The sequence below is a fragment of the Cryptomeria japonica genome, chromosome 5, assembly GCF_030272615.1.
Source record: "Cryptomeria japonica chromosome 5, Sugi_1.0, whole genome shotgun sequence".
NCBI classification, from domain to species: domain Eukaryota; kingdom Viridiplantae; phylum Streptophyta; class Pinopsida; order Cupressales; family Cupressaceae; genus Cryptomeria; species Cryptomeria japonica.
The window spans coordinates 671,821,574-671,831,505 of record NC_081409.1 but is presented as its reverse complement, the minus strand read 5'-3'; the positions used below and the strand labels follow the sequence as shown (position 1 = coordinate 671,831,505).

The following is a 9,932-nucleotide window of genomic DNA, read 5'->3' as shown; positions in this document are numbered from 1 at the left end:
GAATTTTGGGCCCGCTTGGGTAAGCCTCTTGTTAAGACTTCTTTTCTCCAAGTTGCTTGGGTTATTGGTCCCTCTTTCATTTCTAAGCACATTTGGTTGGAAAAGAACCATAGGATTTTTCATGATGCTAGGATAGTTGTTCAACATTTGTGGTGGTGAATTATTCATTCTCTTCGTGAGACTGTCTTGGCAAAATGTGACTTTGTTGGGGGTGTGGACCCTGGGGATGTTGATATTTGTAATCAATTCAATTTTTCTCTTCATGGATGTGATCCTTCTTCTGGGGGACAGTGTGCTTGGCAGATCATGAGAAATAGATGTTGTCATCCTTTGTGGAAGATTAGTAGGGACGATCGTTGATCCTCTCCTCCTTAGGGATTTTTGAAACTTAACATTGATGGCTCATCTCGGGGGAATCCTGGTCATGCTAGTATTAGTGGGTTTGGTCGAGATAGCTCTGGAAGTATTCAATTTATTCTCTATTTACAGGGGTTTTCATACCAATAATCTTATGGAGGCTCTTGCCATTTTATATGCAGTGGAGTGCATCTATGTTCTTGGTTGGAAATAGATTGTTTGTGAATCTGATTCTCTGGTGGTGGTGACTCTTGTTAATGAGCATCGATTATATGAGGTTAGTTGGCACTTGGTTGTGGTGATTAGGCAAATTCTTTGGTTGTGTGACTCCTTGGAATCTGTTACTTTTAGTCACATTCCTAGGGAGTGGAATGGCGTTGCTGATTGTTTGACCAAATAGACTTCTGATCATGGGTAGGGCTAGAATATTGACGATGGAGAGTAATTATCTCTGGATATGTCTCTTCAATTGGATCACTTAGTGGAGATTAATAGAGTTGTGTAATGTGTTTTCTGTCAGGCTTGTGGCCCTTCTTATTTTGTATATTTTTCTATGATTTAATAAAAAAAATTCTCACCTCTTCTTTCAATGCTCCTTCTCCAGGGCTATTTGGAATCTCTGGTGGGGACTTTAGAATCAGACTTGCTCGCATGTTTCTTCTTTGGATGAATTTTAGGTCTGCCTAGGTGAAGCAATCACTGGTGAGGAGGGACCTCAAAGAGATCAATCCGGACCGGTCAACAAGAGTAAACACAATGGAATCACACATATATGATGGAGGCAATGTAGAACAGATAGTTTTATTGCATGAAATTTGATTACATCCAACTGGTAACAATCGCGTTACAACATACTCGCACATAGGCCTGGTAGGATAGGTCACAACCGAGACCTTGAATCAAAAGCTCTATCTTCTAGGCACGGTCTATCTATCTGATATTCTGATTGATTCTAAATTGATTACTATCTCAAGCATGATTTCATTTATATATATCGATCCAAAGGATTCAGTCGGCCCAAAAGGGATCAAAACCTGAAGAACAAGACCTAACGTGCAAAATGAACAAGGTCGACCTCCGCCAAGAGATTCCTTCGAAAAATCCAAAGGATGAAACGTAGATTGTGGGAAAAGGTCGGCCACACGCCAAGGAGCATCGAAATCAATGCTCAAGGCTCCGCAAACTTTGGAATGGGTTCCGGTAGATCACCAGAATAGGTCTCAGGCAACCGATAACAAGAAACTATCATGAAAACTGGTAAATATATCTTGCCCATAAGTGATCCAAATGCGATACGGTTTGAAAGAAAGAAAGATGATCAAGTCTTCAAGTAAGAATCCAACTCCACAAGATCTAGTGAGCCAAAACCGGGACACATAGAAAGGAAAACTGAAACTACAAATAGAAAACAAAACAAAAAGGAAAATGTTTTTGGTTGATGTAAGATTGTTGTGAACCGGAGATGCTTCTGCATCACTAGGAAAGCCTCCTGTTAAGAATTCTTTCCTCCAGGTTGCTTGGGCTATTGGCCCCTCTTTTATTATTTGACATATTTGGTTGGAAAGGAATCCTAGGATTTTTTTCGTGATGCTAAGATGGTTGTTCAACATTTGTGGTGGAGAATTATTCATTCTCTTTGGGAGACTGTCTTGGCAAAGTGTTAATTTGTTGGGGGTGTGGATCCTGGGGATGTTGATATTTATAATCGGCTCAATTTTTCTTTTTAGGGGGGTGTTCCTTCTTCTGGGGGGCAATTTGTTGGGCAAATCATAAGGAATAGGTGTGGCCATCCTTTGTAGAGAGTTAATAGGGTTGGTTGTTGGTCCCCTCCTCTTCAAGGAGTCTTGAAACTTAACTCTAATGGTTCATCTCGGGGGAATCCTATCCATGTTGGTATTGGTCGGGTTGGTCATAATAGCTCTGGAGATATTCAATTTATTTTCTCTGTTTACAAGGGTTACCATACCAATAATCTCATGGAGGCTCTTGCCATTTTGCATGCAGTGGAGCGTAGTTGTGTTCTCAATTGAAATCAGATTATTTGTGAGTCAGACTCTCAAGTGGTGGTGACTTTTCTAAATGAGTATCAGTTAGATGAGGTTAGCTGACATTTAGTTATGGTGATTAGGCAAATTCTTTGGTTGTGCAATTCCTTGGAATCTGTTACTTTTTGTCATATTCCTAGGGAGTGGAATGAAGTTGTTGATCGTTTGGCCAAATGGGCTTCCGATCATAGGCAAGGATAGAATATAGTGGATAGGGGGCAGTTATCTTCTGAAATATCTCATGTGTTGGATACTTTAGTGGATGCTAATAGGGTTGTATAATTTTTTCTCGGGTTGTGTAATTTTTTCTCTATTGGGCTTGTGGCCCTTCCGGCTTTGTATCTCTTTCTTTGATTGAATAAATTTTTAGTGAAAACAATGAATATTTTAATGCTAGATTTGATAGATTTGATAAATTGTTAGGTTTGATAAATTTTTGGATTAAATTATGTGCAATTTCAAAATCTAGTTAGTAGTTTAATCCAACAATTTATCAAATCCAAGATTAATGGTTACCAAAAGGTATTGGGGAAGCTTCTAGATTTAACTGTGTAGACAATTTTACATAACATTTCAAATCATACTCTTTGATCCATCATCAAGATAAAGATAAAGTGAGCTATAGAAGAGAATGAATTATGATGATGGACCATAGAGTATAATCCAAAACTTTATGGAAATATGATTACACAATCAAATACAAAAGCTTAACAATTCAATAACATAGACCATGAAAATTCAACGTCTTAAACAAATAATATTCTTTTGTCTTCTATTAGATATACCACGATTAAATTTTTGTTAGACTTTTTAAAAATTCATTTTAAAGATACTTTCAACAATACATGCTGGTATGCTGGTCTACTATAAGTGTCCATATGACTACTGACCCCTCTCCCTCACATCCCTCACATATAATATGCTACTAACATGTCAAATAAGCATTTGGCCACATTAAAATCTATTCCATAAAACATAAACTTCAAGGACTACACAAATATATTTCATAAAAACCTACTAAAATTGTAGGTTTACATGTCCATGCTACATTCCGGTGGAGATTGTAGGTTTACATGTCCATGCTACATTCCGGCGGAGGCAGAGGATATCTCTGTTTGTCATTGCAGTAGTTGTATATCATGAAATTTTTCTTCACCCACTGCAATTTCTTCCACTGCTCTGAACTCACCGCTCTCACATCCTCTCCCATCGATTCTGCCATTGACTGAACACTGAAATTGCGGTAGGTTGCAACAAAGGGAGCATGTGACCAGTCTATCTTAACAAGCCCCCCTTGAGTTGCCCAATTGTCCCCATTCCATAGACTTGAATATACTCCCATGGCTTGTTTTTCTGGATATGCCACCCCAGCAGCCTTGTGGTTCCTGAACACTCTGATTGGCACACTGTCCACCATGAACCTGCAGTTTATGTCATTCAAATTCAGTCAAGAGGATTACAAAATATGATCTTGCTGAAAAAGGCAGAGCATATACGAGTGATTTGCTTTGATCATGGTATATACTTAAAGCAATTGGGTCATGAGGGTTAATAAAATCCTTTTATTAATGATGAGAGAGTGAAACATACAAGATGTGCTGAGCAGTCCAAATTACACCATAAGAGTGAAAGTGTTTGGTGGGATCAAACCAGAGGTAAATCCTCTGCTCTCTGTCACCTTGACCACTTGCATACACATTTGTCTGGAGGACATAAGGCTCTCCTGATTTATTCCCCAGAAACTCAAAGTCCAGTTCATCATGGTTCGATCCCTCAGAAGAAAGCTGCAAGAAAATTCATTAGAAATAAATTGTTTTTCATAAAAAAATCAGTCTGTATCTACCAAATTAAGACTACATACATAATAAGCAGTCACAGTGCCAGCAGAATCTCCAGGAACCAGCTTGATTTGCATGTTAATGTTCCCAAACAGATACTTATTTTTGGAAGAAAAGCCCGACCCTGTTAAACAAACACACCAAATCTCAGAAGAGCTGAATTTTCTGTTACATAAATAGCTTGATTTTGTCATTTCTTACCAGAATTTTGATCCAGGGTGAGTTGCAGTTTGTGCCCGCCTTTAAAGAATCTAACATGATCTACAGCCCAGGAAACAGAGAATTCTTTGTCTAATCTACAAGTGGCTCCCTCGAGCAATATAAGCAATGAAAATACAAAAAACCCACGGTAGAAGAAACTACCCATATCTCAGAACCTTCTTAATACTGCTTATTAATTTAGTTTGATTGTAGATGAGGAGGAGGTGGAGGGATTTATAGGAGGGTGATTGCAAAGTGTCAACAGAGGAAGACAAAGCGGAATAGTTGGTAAGTAAGCTGTCGGTGACACGTCTCCCCTGTAAACAGTTGTTTGATACAAGACTCTGAGCTGTGAACAGCAGCATTTGCATGACTCATCACTGCCGACTCATTTATGTTTCTAAGAGTTTTAAAGACTTGGTACATTTTGATTAACATATATTATCTGTTTATGTTAATATCTCAAAGATTTATGAGTAGAAATGCTATTCATATCAAAAATGTTCGTTAAACAATTGTAATCAAATTTTCACTTATATTTTAATCATTATTTATATAGATTGTTTATAGTCACATATTTTAAATTGGATTGTGATATGTCTTTTATAAATGGTTCACATTATAGAGTTACTGTACTGATGTTTTTTTGATAATTACTTTCACACAGAAAAAAAAAAATGTATTAACTTTAATATACTGATTGTTTACAGTCTTCCATCATAAAAAACAAAATAAAGTTTCTGTCATACTCATCTCTACAACTCATTCATTGTAACAAACACAATGAAGATTCTCATCACGCCCATCTTTACTTCAACATTTTTACTGACTTCCTGCTATGCATTAACAACAAATATATTAACTTCAATACACTGACTATTTAACTATTCCATAATTACAAATATTCACTGTTTCCAGTCAATTACAAAATACAAACCCTTGTTTTGAATTTAATTGCAGCATATCTCTCCTAAATATTCTGTATTTTGAGGTCAAGTACTGGTTATTATGCGGAGAGGCATCTACAATGACATCAAAATGACCATAAAAAAAAATTCAATTTTGAAACAATTTGACATCCAAATGACGGGTAAATGCATGAAATATGCCATCTTTGGTTTTTGTGGAGGTGTTATTTTATTACTCCAAATAAAATAGAACCCTGGCAGCTTGTCTCCAACTATATGAAACCGTTACATTCAAATGATAGTGGAAGAGTGTCATACTTAAGCAACTCTATTATTATCCATATTTTTGAAACTCTTATATACTACTAATATTCTTGCAGTCGTCAGATTTCCTTCTATTATAAGATATCTCTTAGCATAATTTACCTATATTTTTTAAATATAGATATACTAGTTTATTGTGATCCACTAGCATATAAACAACAAATGCATTAACTTCAATACACTGACTGTTTAACTCTCCCATCATAACAATTATATACACTATTTCCTGTCAATTACAAAATACAAACCCTAATTTTGAATTTAATTGCAGCATATCTCTCTTAAATATTCCGTATTTTGAAGTTAATATACTGATTATTTGCCATGGGATCCATCTCACATGTAAACAACAAATACATCGACTTCAATATTATGTCTGTTTAACTCTTTCATCATAACAAACATAATAGAGTTTCTCACCATACTCATCTTTACTTCGCTGTCTGTTTAACTCTTTCACCAAAACTTTATTACTGTTTGTTTAACTCTTTCACCAAAACAAACATAATAAAATTTCTTGTCATATTCATCTCTACTTCACTTAAAATTTTCACAAACATCGAACTACACATAAACAACAAAAACATTAACTTCAATACACTGACTGTTTAACCCTTCACTCCATACCCATTTACATCCCTTAACATTCTCTCAGATATGCCACTACCCACATCACTCCTCCATCATATGATAAACAAATTAGAATTATCTCATATAATAGAGAGGTGAAGTTACAGGATGCCTAGGCTCAAAATGAGAGGTCTGTATTTTGTGATGGTTAATCTCAATGAAGAGGCATATGAAACAAACCATGACAATAATTGTACGTGAGGATCTTGGGGAGGAAAGGGAGTATACAAGATTTCATAGATCATCTGACTTAAGACATTATTGCATGTCACTTTCATCCAACTATAGATGAGCTAAGCGATAATAATATTCCTGGGCAGACTTTGCACTCAATGTCCTATCAAACTTTTTCTAAGATTTACGCACATCTGTACTGTGCTTTTTCTTCCTTATAAAGAGGTTTCTAGATCTTTCTAGTACATCATACTCCACGGTTTTAGTTCCTATGGGCATACGGATCACTTATGTATTCAAGCAATTTTGATATTTTATGTTCTCTATAATCAAACATAAGTAATTTGAATACGATGTTTAAGGTTTTGATTTGTAATTTATTGCTATTACGAATGTGTAATTTAAATGTTTTTGTTACTGTTTTTTCTTTCTTTTTAATAAATGTGTGTCAATAATTTATTAATTAGAAAATATAATATAAATAATCACAAAAAAGGTAGGTGGATATTAAATCACAATTTGAAAGTCAAATAGGACAAAGTTCAGAGATTAACAAAAACAAGCGACAACAGTTGAAGGAGGTGAAGGACCCTGATCATTCGACTTACCACATACATTGATAGAGTACAAAGTGATTTCTTTATCACCATCATCTTTGTTTACAGTGTGCACAAGAGAGATCGCAAAAGCTAATTATGAAAACCATTTAAAGGGAGTAGGAGTTGGCCACCCCAAAGCACCACCAGTCAATGGCTATACCCTGTAAAAAGAGAAGCAGAGCATTGTTGAATAGGACACAATGAACCACTCTGGCCATCTAAACAACAACAAGGAGCTTGAGACTTGGGAGATAGGGAGCGACAAGCTGAGAGACTTTGCCCTTTACGTTGACCGCAAGCAGGAGAGCAACCTGTTGATGTGTTTTTTAGGCACATGCGAAAACATAATAAAATACCCAGGAGTATCTTATCCTCTCTTGAACAAAATCTCTCAAATGCTGAAGACTAGCTTAAGGATCATTCGAGTAGACTCCAAGGTTCATGAATGTAAGGTCACTACATGTGGATAAGCTCTGTTGGTTGATGTGATTGTTGGTATCACAAAGGGACTTACATTCGAATGCCTGAATGCTTGATTTGTTGGAATTCGATCATCTAATGTTGCAATATGGTGATGCTTTTCGATCCTAAACTAGCTCGAGTTTGAAAAAATGGCAAAAGGAAAGGGTTGAGAGAGCCTATTCTAGAACCTAGAATGTAAGAATATAGATGAATGACTAGGTGGAATCCTATTGAGCGAGGTCTCACCATCAAACTGAACAATTTGACACAAGCTCAATGCAATCTTCTAAGGACGTTTCAAAGATGTTCGAATCAATACCATCAAACATTGATCACCATTCAAGTTAATGCATAAGCAATGAATCTAGAACAATTCGAAGTTAAGCTCATATCATTCCAGTTGACCACACAAGGCACACTTACAAGTAGCAAGAGGTTAGTGGTATGGATTAGGCGGATTCCACATGAATACATTCAACAAATTCCCTCACTTAATCTAATCAACATAAAAGCAAATTGAGAAGTAAAGACCATGCAAGTTGTTGAAGTAACAAATCAAATTCACCATAACTTCAATGAAATCAATTGTTCTTTACAACCATGTTTGACAACAATCTTTGCCTTCTCCTACTCTAGCTTCTATTCTAATTGCCATTCTATTCACTTTTCACTACTCTATTCAGTACTAGGTAACTGTTCACTATTAGCTATTACAAATGAAGAATCTGAGCTTTTTATAATGCTCTCAATACAATTCAATGGCTCGGATTCATTTGAAATCAATGATCGAGATTTTACAATGAAAACCCTAATTAGGGTTTGTTACAACAAATTCAGTTTGACCAATGGAGTAATTACAATACTTTGGTAGGACCAATAGATACCAGGGGTAGGTGCCTCGGAGCTTGTGCCATCACTGGTGAGTCGAGTTCATTGAATCAAGACATGTTGAGGTGGAACTTCTTTGATTGGTGGAAGTAGTGACTGGGACGATGACTAGGATTTCACCTTTATCTAGCACTTCATAGTCTGATTTGATTCATCATCATGAAGGGATGTTGAGAGATATCTCTTGATACTCAATATTATTCAGTTGCTCAATATGATGATGACAACGAGAAGCAAACTTTTGATTAACTCTTCTAAAACTATCTACTTCTTCAATCATGCTCAGTGTAGGCTTCAATCATAGATGTGCAAGGTGTAGATCTTAGTTTTGAAGTATTGATGTACTTCTAGTGTCACCGTTGTCTTTCTCCTTTGAAACTCCAAACTCCTCTTGTGACTCTCTTCATGTCCTGCAAAACAAACAAGCAAGTATTGCACACACTTAATATAGGCTGATTAAAGCATATATAGAGGATTTGCCATCATGAAGCAACACTTGAAGTTTCTTTTTTGCTAGTGAAGAGGAGCTCTGGAAGTCTACTCCCAAGCCTCCACTCATGAAGTTCGCCTTGCTTCTCATAAAGTGATCTTTGAATTCTCATCTTTTATCTTTTCAACTTAAAATGATTCTTTGCAAAATTCAAAGGTAGTAATCATGTAACCAATCTTGCACCTTTGCCTTCGACTATGAACACATGAAGTGGAGTTCACTCACTTGAATTTTTCTCTTGAGGCTCAATTTGTGGAATTCACTCATATCTTTCAAATTGTGAAGTTCGCTCATCTAAGTTGACTCTTGAAGTTTGCTCATGTCTTAATTCTTGAAGTTCATTCGTATCCCTTGGTTTGTAAAGTTGGAATTTTCATTCAAGCCCCCCCCTATATGAAGCTCGCTTGTCTCAAAAATTCGCTCATGAAGCTTGATCCATGAAGTTGCTATTCGATTATTTGGGCTTGAGCATGAAGTTACAATTCACTCTCCTTCTTGAACTCATGAATTTCATTGTTAGTGGTTTGCTCCAATTTTCTCAAACATGAAGTAAAGAATTTCGCTTCAATTTCCTAAGTCATGAAGTTTACCCTTGTAGAAAATTCACTCCAAACCTTGAACTTATGAAGTTATCTCCAAAATGGCAACTCATGAAGTTGCAAAATTCACTCCAAACCTTGAACTTATGAACTTATCTCCAAAATGGCAACTCATGAAGGTGCAAAATTCGCTCCAAAACAATAACTCACAAAATTTGAAGCAGTTAGCAATGAGGAGGGACCTTAGAGAGATCAATCTGGACCAGTCAGCAAGAGTAAACACAACGGAAACACAAAGATATGATGGAGGCAATGCAAAACAAATTGTTTTATTGCATGAAATTTATTTCATCCAATCAGTAGCAACCGGGTTACAACATACTGACTCACAGGTCTGGTAGAATAGGTCACAACCAGGACCTTGAATCTTATGATCTATCTTCTACGCACAGTCTATCTATCTTATTCTCTGATTCG

General features: G+C 36.3%; 1 protein-coding gene across 2 annotated transcripts; it reads right to left on the bottom strand.

The window, feature by feature from the left end:
• Window positions 1–3,335: 3,335 nt before the first annotated feature.
• LOC131039525 (xyloglucan endotransglucosylase protein 2) lies at window positions 3,336–4,662 on the bottom strand. Of its 2 annotated transcripts, XM_059221593.1 has the most exons (5): window positions 4,442–4,662; window positions 4,264–4,364; window positions 3,993–4,186; window positions 3,470–3,823; window positions 3,336–3,431 (listed from the first exon to the last, which is right to left on the bottom strand). In XM_059221593.1, exons 1-4 carry the CDS (start codon window positions 4,605–4,607, stop codon window positions 3,472–3,474), a joined length of 813 nt encoding a protein of 270 aa, XP_059077576.1. In that variant the 5' UTR covers window positions 4,608–4,662; the 3' UTR covers window positions 3,336–3,431; window positions 3,470–3,471. The 2 variants fall into 2 exon arrangements, with proteins under 2 accessions (XP_059077576.1, XP_057828286.2); XM_057972303.2 differs by having other exon boundaries at window positions 3,336–3,823.
• Between the last annotated feature and the right edge of the window lie 5,270 nt (window positions 4,663–9,932).

Bases quoted from the DNA above. Each gene is read 5' to 3' on its own strand.
- LOC131039525 (XM_057972303.2), bottom strand. From the start codon at position 4,607: ATGGGTAGTTTCTTCTACCGTGGGTTTTTTGTATTTTCATTGCTTATA. The intron at 4,187-4,263 runs GTATGTAGTCTT...ATTTTCTTGCAG, and splicing joins GCACTGTGACTGCTTATTAT to CTTTCTTCTGAGGGATCGAA. The intron at 3,824-3,992 runs GTATGTTTCACT...CATAAACTGCAG, and splicing joins TGGACTGCTCAGCACATCTT to GTTCATGGTGGACAGTGTGC.